Here is a 17,754-nt window from a genome sequence, read left to right as displayed (position 1 = left end):
ATTATTATTATTTAATTAGAACACATATATAACCATAATTAGACGACCCATGCAGGAACATATTTATAATATGAATCAACATATGCTCAATAGTGACTGGCTTTATGTGAAAAGCAGTGACCAGTGGAGTTCAAACGGGTCTGTTGTGAGATAGTAACTCACTGATGACAATGGTGGATGTGTCGCTCAATTTCGTGGATTGGTTGAAGTTAGACATTAACATCGTTGGGTGCCGACCGGTTGAGTGGTCTAGAGGTTAAGTGTTCACGTGAGAGACTGAAAGTTCTAAGTTCGAATCTCGTGAGGCGGGATCGTGATTGCGCACTGCCGCTGAGGAATCCCACAATAGAACGAAACGGCCGTCCAGTGATTCCAGGTTTTCCGTGGTGGTCTAGCTTCAACTGACTCATGATCTAAAATAATAGAATTACTACAATCTCCAAAAAACCCCTTATGATACTTAACCATAGACAATGAAACTGCAGAGTGAATGAGGTATGGACAATCCTCACTATAATTATATAAGTCTCCAATAGTATTTTAGTCAATCCACGAAAGGTTTTGGTTCAGTGGTGTCTCTGAGCAACAATCACATTATTGGAAAGTTATGAAAACCGAAATGTACTTTAATAACGAGTTGCTATAGTCTGAATAGGTTGTTTTATTTTATATTTTTGTCTTAAAGAGACTTAAAACTTAAGATCAAAGGTAAGATGAAGAATGAATACATTTAGGCAGTTGTCACCGATTCTATGCCATGTTACTTACCGCTTCTAACTAGGTGGTCTAAACCTAACGATATAAGTCAGTCTTATATTTAATCGCTTCATGAACTGATTACACATCTTAATTTGTCCATCCTTGATAGTCTTTCAAAATCCCTTTAAAACAACCAATGTCGCACTTCTTGATAGTTATAAATAGGTATATTTGATAAATTTACCTAAAGAGATACTCACCTAAAATCTTATACGAAACCGAACTAGCGGAACTTCAAGTTTCCTGATGAGCCAAAGAATCCTAATCCAACAGACCATGGTTACAATTTCAAATAATTTATGATCACATATTTTGATAGAGTTTTGTTCTTTGAGTTGGATGATTTAATCTTCATTTAGAAGACTTCTATCTGAAGTTTGGTGCTGATGATATCGTTCAAAAGAACAATGAAAGTTCCACGACTAAACTATCCAGCTCAAAGAACAAAACTTCATCAAAATCATCCACCTCAGCTACAAATCTTCTCCACTATCTTATGATCAAATGAACATACTATAGATTTCATCAGTTAACTAATCAAGAACATCAGTATCTAGATAATTCAGATTTGATTGATACAAAGACAAGGATGGATTAGAGAAGATTTTCGCATAGTTTAAGATAGATTGATCATTTTTATGGGAAGCTACTTCATCCAATAGTCCATTCGAAATCATTCAAATCATGTCACAATTATCGATTCCTTTTTATTTCTTTTTAAACACTGAAAATCATTTTGGACTTTGATACTATCGACGATAGTCAGAACTAAGTACTTCATTGAATTAATCATAAATAATTTAACAGTTGAATCCATGAGACAATTAAACCTAGACCACCATAGAAAACCGGGAATCACTTGACGGTCGTTTCATCCTAGTATGGAACTCCTAGGCAGTGCACATCCACAATCCCACTTGCGGGACTCGAGCTTCATCTAATGAATCCATAACTATCAGAAGGGGGATTTCGTGGAGATTTTAATAATTCCAATGATTCAATCCATGAGTCAATTGAAGATAGATCACTATGGTAAACCTAAAAGCACTGGAACGGCCGTTTCGTCCTAGAATGGGACTCCTCATAAATAATTGTCAGACATGTTGCCAAAATAACAGACTATTCATACATCTTTTCAGTTTAACTCTTAATGACATTTGGATTATTGTTGCTCTGGTAAATTGAGCATCTATGACCATTTATTTTAAATTAGAGCACAAGTCAATCTTACTTGCTTACTTACTTACTCACCCACTTACATACTTACATACGCACTTACGCCTGATACTCCTCGTCGAGGAGCATAGACCACACACCAACACTCGCTATACAACTCTGTCCCGATCAATTATTTTCACTTATTTCCACTCGCCGTTCATCCTTTACATGTCTGCTCCCAATGCTCAACGCAATGCGTTCTTCGGTCTTCCCCTTCTCCGTTTCCATTCACGATTTCAAGTTAGGGCTTGCCTCGTGATGCAGTTTGATAATTTCCTCAATGTATGTCCTGTCCACTTGCAACGTCTTTTCATAATTTCCTCTTCAAATGGAATCTGGTTTAACCTCTTCCACAGTAGACTGTTGTTGATGGTATCCGGCAAATGGTTGTTGAGTATGTTGTGTAGACAATTGTTCACAAATACTTGTACCTTCTTGATGATGATTGTAATAGTTCTGGAAGTTTCAACTCCGTACATTAGAACTGGCTGTTTTGACGTTCGTATTGGAGATTGTGACCTTGATACTGGTTGATAGACAGTAGTTTTGAGTTCCATATGTTCTTTAATTCAGTTTAATTAACGTTATATTTATGTATGCCTTTTTTATACATTAGAATCATAAAGAAAAATTAAGTAGAAGGTTATATTATCTTAATAAATATACTGGACAATCAAATCATGGTATACCATGTTTTGTTGAGAAAAGATTATTTCATCGTTCATGTCAGGTAGGTCTATGTATAGTATGTAGTCAATGTCTAGTTTAAAACGTAGACATTGAATATTTTTTTTTATTTTTTTGTCTGAAAATGTTAATGCATTATTACAACCGGGTCTGTTGTGAGATGGTAACTCACCAAAGACAATGGTGGTCGGTGGCTCAATTTCGTAGATTGGTTAAAGTTAGACATTAACATCGTTGGGTGCCAGCCAGTTCAGTGGTCTAGATGTTAAGGGTTCGCTCGCGAGACTGATAGATCCTGGGTTCGAATCTCGTGAGGTGGGATCGTGATTGCGCACTGCCACTGAGGAATCCCACAATAGGTCGAAACGGCCGTCCAGTGATTCCAGGTTTTCTATGATTATCTAGCTTTAGTTGACTCATGAATCCAACTACTGAAAATTAATTAAAAATATTTATGTAAAAAGAAATTCGATAGGCTATAGATGTTATCTCAAAGCAGTGAACAGATTTGGTTATCTATCATAGCGAACAAGTTGAACTACACTAGTTGAAACGCTTTTACATTTACCATATCAAATAAGTTGATTGGATAACAGTAAAATTAAACACACAGGATGTCTAAGATTTGAGTCTTACCGTTGACTTCATTGAGTTGAGAACGTCTGGCTACTCCTTGTGTCCAATTATCGTTGTCTCTAAAAGACTAGTAGTATCCAGTGGTAATCACATGTTACCATACTTAAGTTCGGGGACATATTTTCAGGTATAGTAACAATAATTCAGTTTATATCACCATCTTGAAGCACATGTTTTGGTGGTTTGGTCACTTTTAACAAATTTCATTCGAGCTTCTTCTATGTTGGGGACTAGTTGTTAACTTTAGGATTGAGTGGAAAAAGCTGAAAGATGGTCTGCAGCAACTTGCAACATGGAAGACTCTCCCGATCTCTCATATTGTATGAGCATTTTATGTACCTAAATTAATGGTTCCTCTGGTTGTCAGAAGGGGCATCAGCCTTGTGACTTCTGAATAAACTTGGCTTTCACCATGAGGCGTCATAGTTCTTCTAAATGAAGACCTACTAACTCCCAGGGCAGAGTTTAAATGGTTTGAATTATTTTTTCTGGTTAGCGTTTTTTAGCGAGTTAGTTTTCTACGGGATGGGATCGCAAACCCCACACTCAACCCTCCTCCTTTATCTGGGCTTGAGAATGGGAGTAGCCTCAGAGGGGCTCCAGGCGGAGTTGAGAGGCGGTCAGTTTATGACATACCTTGGTGATATAAAAAGAATTTGTCTAAAGCTGGCACCAGTTGGTTCTTCAAAGTTCCCTAGTTGGGGTCCTAGAGAAGGGACAACTCAGTAGCTTGCGGCTTCATCGATCAATTGCTTCTGATTCATTGAAACTCATCACTCTCTTTGATAATTGTTATAACTTCAATGCAACGTTCCGCTATATACTACTTACAAACAATCTTGTGAGTAGCATCCACTATAGTAATATACAATAACATTTCATTTTATCCTTGTTTTATACACAAAAAATTGAAATCATTACAACATTCAACAATGTTTTTTTTAATTTAACAGCGAATTCGTACAGTTTGGGAAAATATCGACCTGACTAATGCACAAACAATACATGCTCAACGAGTAAGGAACATTTGAGGAATTTTTATTTTACTGCTATTTAAATTATCATTGTACTCGTAATATTCACAGTATTATATATATATATATAACTTCGCCTGGAACCCCTCTGGTGCTACCTTCGGTCACAAACCCGGGTAAAGGAGGAGGGTTGGGCATGGGGTTAGAGACCCCATCCCGTCGAAAACGAACTCCCTAAAAACGCTAGCGATAAATAATAATCAAAACCATATATGTATAATCCAAAATATGTAAATGGTAATCACTCAAATGATAAACTCATCTTGAGGCTTATCTTTGATTTTATGTGTACAGATTGAAATGAAATTAAAAATAAAGTACTTACAATGATGGCGTTGGTTGATGATCATAGGATAATGATTACAAATCAATTCAAGTTAAAATAACGAAGTATTGAATTATAGTTGTAAAACGATGGAGGAGATTTATAGCTCATAAAGATGATTTTGGCAGAGTTGCTTTCTCTAAGCTGAGTGATTTAATCACAATGCTTTCTTTGTCTTTTGAGATAAAATGATTAGCGTAAACTTCAGATCGAGTTCTCTCTGAACTTTATCTTGAATTCCTGCTCAGTAGTCAGAAGGTAATGTTATTGCCATAATCAGATCTCAAATTATTGGCAGAGATGGATGATGGCTAGTGGTGGAATCGAAGATGCGCATTTTTTTTTTTCATTTTTGGGACTCATCAGATAGATGTACTTGCATACCGGGGTCGATTTCCACCCCTGGACTCGAGCTCAGTACTGTTCGCTTCAAAGCCATCACGCAGTCCAGTTAGCTACTGAGTTCAGATAACCACTAGTTTGTATAATCGGTTGGAGTTTAATTCACTTTTGTATGGGTTGTTTTATTCTTTGATTGACGTTCAGGATATGTTCATCCTGTTCGAATTCCCTTGATATTATCTTGAGCCCAGCTGAGGAGTCCCAAATAGGACATACTGGATTCCACTGCTAGCCACCATCCATCTCTGCTTATAAGGCTTGTGATTTAAGGCAATGTCGAAGTAATCCTCACACGATATACATATGCCGATAAGAGATCGATCAGTTACAGTCCCAAAACATCAATCGAAAAGTCAAACAACTCAAATTATTGGTTTAAATAACATCATGAGAATATTAGTTAACTAGCTCATTTATTTATCGAATCGCAAGTTTATACACCTACATTTCAACCAGAATATCTTTATCTAAAGATTAATGGTATTAAATGGGTACCCAAATCAAAGTAGATAGACCAAACAAGAGACTCCTACTCATTAGTTAAATCCATGTAATCACTGAATCATCGCTCAATTGATACACATTAACGAATAATTTAAAATTAAAAACAAATCAGTTGTTCAGTATTCTGTAGCATACAATTTTTCATCATTTATTACCAATTCATGATGAAAATCATTGAACAGAATGGGGATTTGTGGATATTAAAGTAATTTAATAGTTGAATTCATGAGTCGATCTGAGCTAGGCCATCATCAAAAACCTAGAAATATTGAGCAGCTGTTTCACCCTAGCATGTAGCTCCTCAGCAGTGCTCATCCACGATCCTGCACGCAGGACTCGAACCCAAGACGCGCTCACGAACGCTTAACTTCAAGACCACTGAGCCGGCATCGAATCTCCACAAATCCCCATTATGATAATTATCATGTGCTCACTGGTCACTAGCTTCGAAAGGTCATTCTCAAAGTTTTTGTGAGAAACAGTGATCAGTAGAGTCCAATCTGTGTCGAGTGTGAGACAGTTATCCACCTTAGGTAATGGATGAAGGGTTTTGAAGAATCATGGACCGATTGAAGTTAGACATTAACACCGTCTGATGCCGACTGAGTTGTCTAGAGGTTAGGCGTTCGCATGCGAGCTCGAAGATCTTGGGTTCGAGTTCCACATGCGAGATCGTGGATGAGTGCTGCTGAGGATTCCCCTACTAGGTCGAGATAGCCTTTCAGTGTTTCTAGGTTTTCAATGGTGGTTTAGTTTAAATCGACCCGAGTTCAACTGTTAAAACTATTTAACTTTAAATTTACAAATCTTTATGCTAATAAAAAGTGTTTATAACAATTACAGTGATTCCTTTCTATCTCAATGTAATTATTTATTTGAACATATAATTATTGATACTAAGGGGCATCGAATACATATGCGCCACACAAGTCAATTGATTTGTGTGTGGGCTACGATATTGCCCGGTTACCCAAATCGAAGCAGATGGATTTCTTAGAGGGGGGCCACACCTGGAGCCTTCAACCTAAAGGTCTGATCCACAAGACAGTGGAGCAACGTGTGGAGATGCAGTTACATGGTAGTTGGTGACCAACGAATGGTTCATACGCCATCTGTTCACTCAGGATCCTGGAACCCTTGTGCACCATTGGTTTGGGATGAGGGTTTTCTAACTCCCCTAGATGGATCCTTCATATCCATCAACCCGGTTAAAGAACCGGATATTGGCTTAAAGTCCTCTCAATTTCGTAAAAAACAATAATGCCACGAGAAGTCAATGAGCAGGACTCCGCTGTCAGTGGTTATATTCACGTAGCCATATGAGAGCACTTGGAGAGGGAGAGTTGACATTCCCTACCCTCAACCGTACCAGGGCATATCGATTGTAGAAATGAAAATGAATTAATTAAAAAGTATTTTATAATTTCACATAAAAGATAGTTTAAAACATAGGGTCGAATAAAGATCAAGCTTAAATTGATTGTAATTAATTTAATAATAAGTCACATATCTTGGTGTTACCTTTTCCTCTGATCTCTCTTGGTCTTCTCACGTTTTATTGTTATCGAAGAAGGTTTTCCGTCTGACCTACTACATAAAGAGATTGCATGCTCTTGGGATTACTCATGATTTACTCTTACAATTTGTCAATTCTTGCATATTACCTATTATTCTTTACTGTTCTCCATTATTCTTTCCTGGGCTTTTGAGAAAAGACTTTGCTGTATTGCGGAGAGTGCTGAAGGCAGTTAGCAAAATGTGTGGTGATTCTTTCGAGGTCATAATTAATATGGTTGTGGATAGACATCTAAAGTCATGTAAACTCCTGGCAGGTGTTATTTTATCAGATACTAACCATCTCCTTCACTCTTATCTTTCTCCTTGTTTATCTTCTTCTGGTAGAACGAGACGTTATTACATTAAAATCCATGCACGCAAGCAAAAGTATAAAAGTTCTATAGTACCTTACCTAGCAAATATACTCTGTGACGAACAGGTTGTTAGAGTCAACCTGGTTAATAAACTATATTCTTAAACATGTCTTTAATTTGAAAAGTTGTACAGATCCAGATCTTTCCTATTCACCTTTTTTCTTTTCTTTTTTTGCTTTTTGTGTTTTGTTAAAGAAACTTGTTGAAATACCTCTGGCTGAGAATTCCATATTGTACCAAGGATATGATATTGAATAAAGCCATTAATAATAATAATAATAATAATAATAATAATAATAATAATAATAATAATAATAAACCGTTATAATTATGTACAGCAGTCTATTGAACTTGTTTTATTTAAGATTTCTATCACTAATCACATTTTCATTTCAATGTTAATGAAACTTGAATTAATTCAGAATAGATATGTAATAACAACATTCAATTGACTAGTGCCTAATATGATATAACGAATATCTTAAACTTGATTATTGGCCAGTAGCCTAAAAATAATGTAGATTTGTAAATGAGAGATTATATTATGGTAATTCTATTTACTAAAAGTGATCAATCAAATTTAATAGTAAATATTAACAACAGAGAAAGAACACTCCTTCTTTTCTCCGCCTGGAGTCCCTCCGGGAGCTACTGCCGGTCCCAAGCCCGGATAAAGGAAGAAGGTTGGGCATGGGGTTAGCGACCCCATCCCGTAGAAAACTAACTCGCTAAAAAACGCATAAGTAAGCAAGTATATATATATATATATATATATATATATATATATATATATATATACAATAATTTATTGATTTTGTTTATAATTACATTTGAACAGTAACAAATGATTCATATTTATTTCTATTAACTTTAATTTCAGAAATTTGTGGAACGATTTATAAACAATGTAAGTTTGAAAAATAAATTAGACCATTATGGAAAACCTGAAAGTATATACTCACTAGTGACTGTCTTCATGTAAGAAGCAGTGACTAGTGGATTTCAACCGGGTCTGTTGTGAGATAGTAGCTTACTGGAGACAATGGTGGATGTGTCACTCAATTTCGTGGATGAGTTGAAGTTAGACATTAACATCGTTGGATAACGGCCAGCTTAATGATCTATAAATTAGGCGTTCACACGCAAGACTGATAGGTCCTGTGTTCAAATCTCGTGAAGTGGAATTGTGAATGTACACTGCTGAGGAATCCCACAATAGGACGAAACGACCGTTCCGTTACTTCCAGGTTTTCCATGATGGTCTAGTTTCAATTGACTCATGAATTCAACTATTAAAATTAATATAATATCCACAAAAAAAAACCCATTCTAGTTTTTTTTTTAATGTTTTATGAGTAATATTAAGGACTGATTTTAATAAACATAAATTGAAAATCAATAATCATTAAATAGTTATTTTGTCTTAATATGAAACTCTTCATCAGTCAATATCCATGACTTCATAGAAGATGGAACACAAGATCTTTGGGATTTTCAGTGATTGCTTACGATGCTCCACTGCCTTGTGGATCAGACCTTCAGGTCGAAGGCTCGGGGTGTGGCCCCCTAAGAAAACCACCTGCTTCGGTTTGGGCACCCGGGCAGTATCACAGCCCTCACACATATCGAATGAGATTTGTGTGGCGCATATGTATTTGGTGCCTCTTTGTACCATTATCTATGTGTTGAAATAAATAATAAATAATAACAACTTGAGATGATGGAGAAGATTTGTAGCTCAAGTGGATGATTTTGATGGAGTTTTGTTCTCTGAGCTGGATGGTTTGGTCGTGGAGCTTTCATCGTTCTTCTGAACGACATCATCAGCACAAAATTCAAATAGGAGTGACAATTTAAGATGAACATTCATTATATGTTATGAATTGAAATGATATGAAATGTATAACATCTGAAATACTTCGATTAATATACAGTCAATTACAGAGAGAGAGATATAAGAGATTATTATACTAAGTAAAAGTTATAAATGACTGAAAACAATTAGAAAAGATTATCCGAGACACAATTCAATGAAGAATACGGACGGACGGCCTATTCTCCTCTACGAAGGGTAACAGGAGTAAATAATCTTTAGTTTAAGAGATTTCTTAAGACGGATCATTCATCAAAAAGAGTCCTACAACTAGAACGAAATAGCTATCTAATGCTTTGTAATAATGATGTAACTGAAATAGTTCTATGATAAAAATTATGTATATATTATATATGAAAAGTGAATTAATATGATAAAGGTATGAAATCCTATGGAGGTGACCTTCAGAAGAAGAAAAAAGTTACTTCTTCGATTCATATATATTATTTCATTATTATTATTAGTGGCTTTATTCAGTTTTTGGTACAAAACAGAGTTTTCAACACAAAGTATTTCAATAAGTTTCCCATTTCTTATTTCTCGATCCATTCTGACGATAAATATTGAGTGGTTGTCAGTTAGATGTTAGTAGTTCAGGAATCGATCTCTGAATAATGTACATTCTATTCGATATATATAGAAAGTAACTACGATGTCTCTGGATGGACTCTTTTTTTGCAACTAGTACAGAGAAAGATCGTGAACTTTTCATAAAAGCATCTGAATAGGTTGTACAATTAATTGACACAATGATCTGCTGAAATAAACAAGAAAAGACAGATAACTTGTTAAAATATCTAGATGGTAGGAACATGTAGCCCGGATATTCAAGCAGGACTATAGAATGATTTATGGAGATGTTTTCTTTTTCAACAACAACTATGAGATATTATGATCAATTTTTAGATCACTATAGTATCAATTACGCCTGTTACTCCTCGTGAAGGAGCATAGGCCACCTATCAGCACTCGCCATCCAACCCTGTCCTGGGCAATTATTTCCAGTTACTATTCATCCTTTTCATGCCTGTTTCCCATTCTCGGTACAGTATGTTCTTCTGTCTTCCACTTTTCTGTTTCCGTTCAGGATGCCAAGTTAAGGTTTGTCTCCTGATATAGTTTGGTGATTTCCATAATATAATTACTGAACTTTTATTATCGTTCTGAACAATAGCATCGTCTGTAAAACATACTACATTACTTACACCTGTTACTCCTTGTGGAGGAGCATAGGCCGCCCACCGGCACTTACCATCCAATTCTGTCCTGGACAATCCTTCCCAGTTCTTTCCAGTTGTTATTCATACTTTTAATATCTGCTTCCAATTGTCGACGCGATGTGTTCTTCAGCCTTCCACCTTTCCGTTTCCATTCACAATTCCAAGTTAGGGCTTGCCTTGCGATGCAGTTTGGTGATTTCCGTAATGTATGTCCTATCCAATTACAACCTCTTTTCCTGATTTCCTCTTCAAATGGAAACTGGTTTAACCTCTCCCACAGAAGACTGTTGCTGATGGCATCCTGATAAAGGATGTAGAGTATTTATAAATAATTGTACTTTCTTGATGATGGTTGTAGTAGTTCTGGAAGTTCCAACTCCGTAAAGTAAAACTAGCTATTTTGACGTTTGTGTTGAAGATTGTGACTTTGATACTGGTTGACAGACAGTTGTTTTGAGTCCCATATGTTCTTCAATTGTAGGAATGCGGCCCTTACTTTCCCAATATTTGCCTTTACTTCAGCCTGGGATCCTCCTTGTTCATCGATGATGCTTCCCAGATATGTGAAAGTTTCCACATTTTCCAGAGTTTCTCCATCAAGTGTGAGTGTGTTGGTGCTTTCCGTGTTGTATTTGAGGAACTTGCCTTTCCCCTTGTGCATGTTGAGGCTCACTGATGCAGAGACTGCTGCTACACTGGCTGTCTTTATCTACATTTGTTCGTGTGTATGCGATAGGAGGGTTAGGTCATCTGCGAAGTCCAAATAGTCTAATTGATTTTGAGCTGTCCATTGTATTCCGTGTTTTCCCTCAGATGTCGAGGTCTTCATAATTCAATCAACCACCAGAAGAAAAAAGAGAGTAGACAGCCTTGCCTAACTCCGGTTCTTACTTGGAATGTATCTGCCAGTTGCAAAACTTTGCAATGTAGTCCATCGTATAAGTTCCGGATAATGTTGACAACTATTCTCAGGAACTCTATAAAGTACATTTTATACAATTAAACCATCTCTAGCTTATAGAACTCAACTACATTAGAAGCAAAGACTACCTTTTTTGACCTTTTTTTCTATTACAAAAAACAAGCGGTTATCATTTGAATTCAGAAAATATCAAATCGATAATCAACCCCGCTAATTATGTATATTGAAATTTCGACCTTGGTTTTATAAGAACTAAACTGTATAATTGACTTGAAATGTAATTTTAAGAAAGATGTTGATATAAGATTATGTATCTAATGCATAAAACCGTAATGATCAATAAAAGAAAAGAAAGAAAGATGCTGTTTATGTTAGTTGTACTTTGACTTAAATGAACTTCATAACAGAAACTTTAAACACATGTTACAAGAGTTGAGTTGTTTTAAAGTCTTTTAAAAGTAATTTAATAGTTGAATTCACGAGTAAATTGAAGCTAGACCAACATGGAAAACCTGGAAGCACTAGAACGATCGTTTCGTCCTATTGTTGGACTCCTCAGCAGTGCGTACCCACGAACCCGCCTCGCGAGATTCGAACACAGGATCTATCAGTCTCGCGCGCGACCGTCTAACTTGTAGATCACTGAGCTGGCCGGTATACAACGATGTTAATGTCTAAATTCAACTAATCCACGCAATTGATTGACACATCCACCATTGTGTTTACTGAGTTACTATCTCACAGCAGACCTAGTTGAATTCCACTAGTCGCTGATTCTCACTAGAACCCCAGGAAATACCTCTTGGTGATCGTCACTAGTGAGCATATGATGACTATAATGAGAGTGTTATATCCCGACGAGGATAAAGAATGATAACTTTTGGAATCCATTTATGGATCAATACCATATGTATATTTTTATCGTATAATTGTTAAGTAACTAAACTATTCATATTCATGTCCCTCTTATCATAAGCTTTATTTTGACCTATGAACTGTTATTATACGATTCACCATTCTTGAGTTACACCCAGTCTATCAAGTACTACGTCCCACATTTACAGGGGTTTTGTGGATATTATAATAATTTAATAGTTGAATTCTTGAGTCAACTGAAGCTGGACCACCATGAAAAACCTAGTTAATCTAAGAAACTGGAATATTGTTTAATTCTAATATCATAGAAGGTTAATAGTGTCTCAACTGACTCAATGTTAACATTTTAGACTCTAAAGCTAGGTAAACTCTAGTTTGAATCCTAAAAGTAGCATTTATTCCCTGAAGATTTGAATACATTCCGTCGGTGATAACCAGATAGAAGAAAATCTAAGTCGAATTTTTTCCTGGCAACTACTTAAAATCACATAACCTTTCAATTACAGCTTCATGATAATACATAAACTTGAACAAATACGAAGGTCTGAGGAAGAACTTTGTAAATAGTCTGATGGTTGTTATGAAAATTAGATGTACTTGGATAAAAAGGTTAAATTGTTTTGATTTGTCTAAATCGATTAGGAAAGAGAAGATAATATAATAAGTGAAATGTTGTACTAATACATCAGAAAAGGAATCGGTTACAGTATGAGTCTTGAGTTTATGATTGTTTATCGTTCATCCAAGAAGGAATGATTAATGTTAAGCTTGACTTAGATACGTACCTTGATATATTGAGACCGCTACTGTAACAATCATTATTATCATTCATTTGTATTGGGTGTTTGAATCTTCCCATTGGTGATTAGGACTACAATAGTTCAATCTCTTATCGGCGTATGTACATCCTGTACAGATTGCTTCGATATTGCATTAAGTCACAAGGATTATAAACAGAGATAGATGATGGTTTATAATACTTGTGACTCAAAGTACTTCGCACAGTATACACATATCCCAATAAGAGACTGATAAATTGCAGTCCTGAATGTCAACGAAAGGTTAAAATAACTCATACAAAAATGAATAAAACTCCACCCTATTGTATGGGTCAGTGGATATCTGAACTCAATAGCTAATTTGTTAACATAATAACGTTTTAAATGGATGTTACTTGGTTCGAGTCCCATAGTGAACATCAACTCTATTATGCAAGTACATCCAGTTGATGAGTGCAAAATAGGATAAAGCAAGTGTCCTAGATTTTACTGCCTTTAACCACTGTTAACCTATTTCTAAAATATAAATTAACACAATGAGTACAAAATTATGAAATAATAGTCAATTACAAAGAGGACAGTAAACACATGTATATCAAGTAGTAGCAAGGATACAGCATAATGAATTAATAACAAGGGTTAATCATGTTTATCTAAAAGGCTGATGCAATGCCATGATTCATAGTTACATCAAAAGGGTCAAAGTGAAATGTCAGTCAGTCAGTCAGCAACAACGCAGAACTTCGTACATACGTACATCAGTTCGAGTTGCCATACCACATTAGTACAGAGATACAATGAGCCTTAAGTAATAGGCTATTTAACTCAATTATTATTATTAGTTGATTGAATCTTATCAATAGAGATTAACACTTTTCCAATTATCATTTCAGTTAGAGACAAAAATTTCCAAACTAAAGTCTACTGATAATGTAACAAATATTGATGTTTTAAAATATTTAAAACAAATACATTTGGAAGCAAAACATCAATTACAATCAATTCAAAGTCAATTAATTGATAAAAACCATCCATATAAATCAACAATGATCCATGAAACTATGACAACAATAACTAATAATATTGGAATACCATATCCTCCACCGTTACCAAATTTTACTACTACAGGTCATCATATAAAAACACATTCAGCAATAATAACTACCACTAACAACAGTACAACCAAACGAAATATGTCAATAGGAGGAGGAGGAGGAAGAATTGAAAGAAATAACAATGAATTAATTCCTCGAAGTAGATCATGCAATCTGTTTCTAAGGAATAATAATAATAATATCAATAATAATGGTAATAATAAAAACAATAAACTTCTTGAATTGCCTAAAATTATAGAGAAAAGATCAGAAAACAATATTATGTATCAATCTAGAAACAATTCTAATATCCCTGATGGTATAAACATAAAAGTTTAGTCTATATCTATATACATATATCTAATGACATTCTTCTCAATGATAGGTAAAAGTGTAATAATATCACCATGGAGTTCTTTCTCCCCCCTTTTTTTTATCTTGGTAACATATAATGCTTCAAAGAAATACAGATCTATAAATGAAGAATATTCTTTTTTTATTTTTGATAAATTCTCTTCAATTTCTACAATTCATATTATTTATATTTAATAATCCAAAGAACTTTTCAGGTTTAAGGCAAAATACATCGTCTACGCAATCATAGTATGTGAATTTAAGGTTGTAAAATAAAATAAAATATAATAGTTGGATTCATGAATCAATTAAAGTTAGATCATCAAGGGAAACCTGTAAACATTAGATGACCGCCTCGTCCAATATGGGACTCTTCAGGAGTGCATATCCACGATCCTGTCTGCTGAACTCGAAACACAGGACCTATCGGTATCACACGCGAACGCTTAATATCTAGACCACTGAGATAGCCGGTATCCAACGGAGTTAATGTCTAACTTCAACCAATCCACGAAATTACGTGATACATCTACTATTGTGTTCAGTGAGTTACTATCACACAACAGACCTGGTTGAACTCCACTGGTCACTGATTCTCACTAGAACTCCAGGAAATATCTCTTGAAGACAGTCACTAGTGAGCATATTATAATGAGGGTTTTATGAATATTATAGTAATTTAATAGTTGGAATCATAAATCAACTAAAGCTAAATCACCATAGAAAACCTGGAAGCATTGGATAACCGCTTCGTCCATGATCCTGACTGCTGAACTCGAAACACAGGACCTATCGGTCTCGCGCGTGAACGCTTAACATTTAGACCATTGAGTTGGCATTCAATAGTGTTAATGTCTAACTTCAACCAATTCACGAAATTGAGTTACCTTCCACAATTGTCATCGGTGAGTTACTATCTCACAACAGACCTGGTTGAACTTCATTGATCACAGTTTCTTTTTAAATTATTTTTAATCATATCACGTCCAGAATATCAATTTCAGACTCCGCGATATGAATCATGTATTTCAAATGTATTTGATTTATATACAAGCCAAACAGACAACATCACACCATAAAATAGAAACTAACAGTTGTACAAGAGATCAAGCCATATGTTACTGTGACTATGAGAGACTGTAACTAATGAATTGCAAAGAACTTGAGAATAGTAAATCGTATAATAGTAGTCCATAATGAAGGGAATATGAATATGAGATGGTGGAGAAGATTTGTAGCTCAAGTGGATGATTTTGATGGAGTTTTGTTCTCTGAGCTGGATGGTTTGGTCGTGGAGCTTTCATCGTTCTTCTGAACGACATCATCAGCACAAACTTCAGATAGAAGTGAAGTGTTCGAATTTCTCCATATGTGTTTCACAGCTTGTTCTGTGCACCTCGATGTTGATTGGTTGGTACAACTGCGACAAACACTACATCAGACAAAGCGGACGCCCTCTCCACCTTCGCCTACATGAACATCAATTAGCAGTCAAACGGCATGACATCTCTTCACTTATATCAATACACGTGGATAACTACAGACACTCATTCGATTGGAAAAATGTAGAAATCTTAGACAAAGGAAACTCCAAAAACACCAGAGAATTTTTAGAAGCCTGGCACTCAGGTCAATCAGCAATCAAGAAGCATATTGAAATCAATCCAATTGATCAACCAGTCAGGAAAATCATGCATAAATATAGGAACAAAAATCAAACCAATGGGAGACACAACCAAAACAAAGAAGTAAACAATGATAAATTTAAGGTCAATAAGAACCAATCAACATCGAGGTGCACAGAACAAGCTGTGAAACACATATGGAGAAATTCAAACACTTCACTTCTATCTGAAGTTTGTGCTGATGATGTCGTTCAGAAGAACGATGAAAGCTCCACGACCAAACCATCCAGCTCAGAGAACAAAACTCCATCGGAATATGAATATACATATAATAGTCACTTAATGGTCATACAATAAGGACGTACATATATTATTTTACAGTTTTATTGTAAGATATCAATTCACCATATATTTAGGTGATATAGATTGGAAATTCGTTGTTAGAATAGGAGATTATCTATAACTTAGTCGGGAATTACAGAAATATCATTTGGTTTCCGTGATACACCGGTGTTAGACACAGTGTCGTGCTGTTGGGGGTATAAGGGTGGTCATCACTTCTCAGTTGCCTGCAACATGAAAAGACATTTCTTCTTGAAGGACTGAACAGGGTCAGGGTTTGTCTGAAGGAAACGCTTGATTGACACCACTATACGACATCTTAGCTACCGAGTCATGAGTCATCTGCCTTTATTCTTGCTGCTCTACAAACAACCTGTATGGTATAGTAGTACCCAAAAAGACGAATGTTTCAACCAACAGAGCTCAATTGTATCATAATGATATGCAGCGATGTCCTTGCGGTTTGTACACTATATGTCCGATGAATGGCGTTATTTCACATTACAGATTAAAGAATTTGTTAGGTTCGAGTGTAATCCAGTGTTTGAGAGTTACATTTTTACGTTATATTGTAGTGAATCAGAACTTAGGTGGATAACCAATTAATTGTTTAGTGAGAAATTACAGTGCTTTTGTAAAATATGAAAACCATACATTAAATACATCTGCCATCAGCTGTCTCTTACAAACTAGATTGTTCCTTCATTCTTGTTGTTATTACAATTACTCCACGTTTACATTTTTGTTGTCTTCAGTTCAATCTTCTCAATCATCTGCCAGTATGCATTCCACTTTTGACTGGTGTTACATACTACTTATATCTGTCAATATAAGTAGCATACACCACAATATGACTAGTAGTAGTGTATTTAAGGAATTAGTATAACAATACAACGACATAAGATATACAGGTTTGTTCTTAAATGTACACTTATAGTACAGACAGTTATACAATTAATTATCTATTCGAGTAATCAATGTCTGGACACAATATATGAAATACTATTAGATTTTAATTGCTTGTTAGTAACCTGATGAAAAAAAGACCTAACTAAAACAATCTTTAGAGTAATTAATAATCTTTGGAACAAATTCTGACGAATTATGTAACAATCAATCAATCAATCAATCAATAATTACCAACGTAGAGCTTGGAACAGATATATGTTAGCC

At 35.3% G+C, this 17,754-nt stretch overlaps 2 protein-coding genes across 2 annotated transcripts in view; one reads left to right on the top strand and one right to left on the bottom strand.

Annotated features, from left to right (window-relative positions):
- UBQLN4 (Ubiquilin-4) overlaps window positions 1-17,754 on the bottom strand; it is a 32,803-nt gene that overhangs the window by 1,614 nt on the left and 13,435 nt on the right. Inside the window, exon 11 of the mRNA XM_051217810.1 lies at window positions 2,837-3,095. The gene's annotated coding sequence lies outside the window, so the exon portion shown is untranslated. The remainder of the gene's footprint in view (window positions 1-2,836; window positions 3,096-17,754) is intronic.
- Window positions 45-15,941, top strand: MS3_00009442 (uncharacterized protein). The gene is made up of 4 exons (XM_051217812.1): window positions 45-2,707; window positions 4,254-4,316; window positions 8,377-8,403; window positions 14,060-15,941. The coding sequence occupies exon 4, from the start codon at window positions 14,213-14,215 to the stop codon at window positions 14,597-14,599; it is 387 nt and encodes a 128-aa protein (XP_051064235.1). The 5' UTR covers window positions 45-2,707; window positions 4,254-4,316; window positions 8,377-8,403; window positions 14,060-14,212; the 3' UTR covers window positions 14,600-15,941.

Source organism: Schistosoma haematobium, chromosome 7 (genome assembly GCF_000699445.3).
Source record: "Schistosoma haematobium chromosome 7, whole genome shotgun sequence".
NCBI lineage: Eukaryota > Metazoa > Platyhelminthes > Trematoda > Strigeidida > Schistosomatidae > Schistosoma > Schistosoma haematobium.
This window is presented reverse-complemented; position numbering and strand designations above follow the sequence as displayed.

Coding starts and splice junctions, on each gene's coding strand:
- MS3_00009442 (XM_051217812.1), top strand. CDS start 14,213: ATGATCCATGAAACTATGACAACAATAACTAATAATATTGGAATACCA.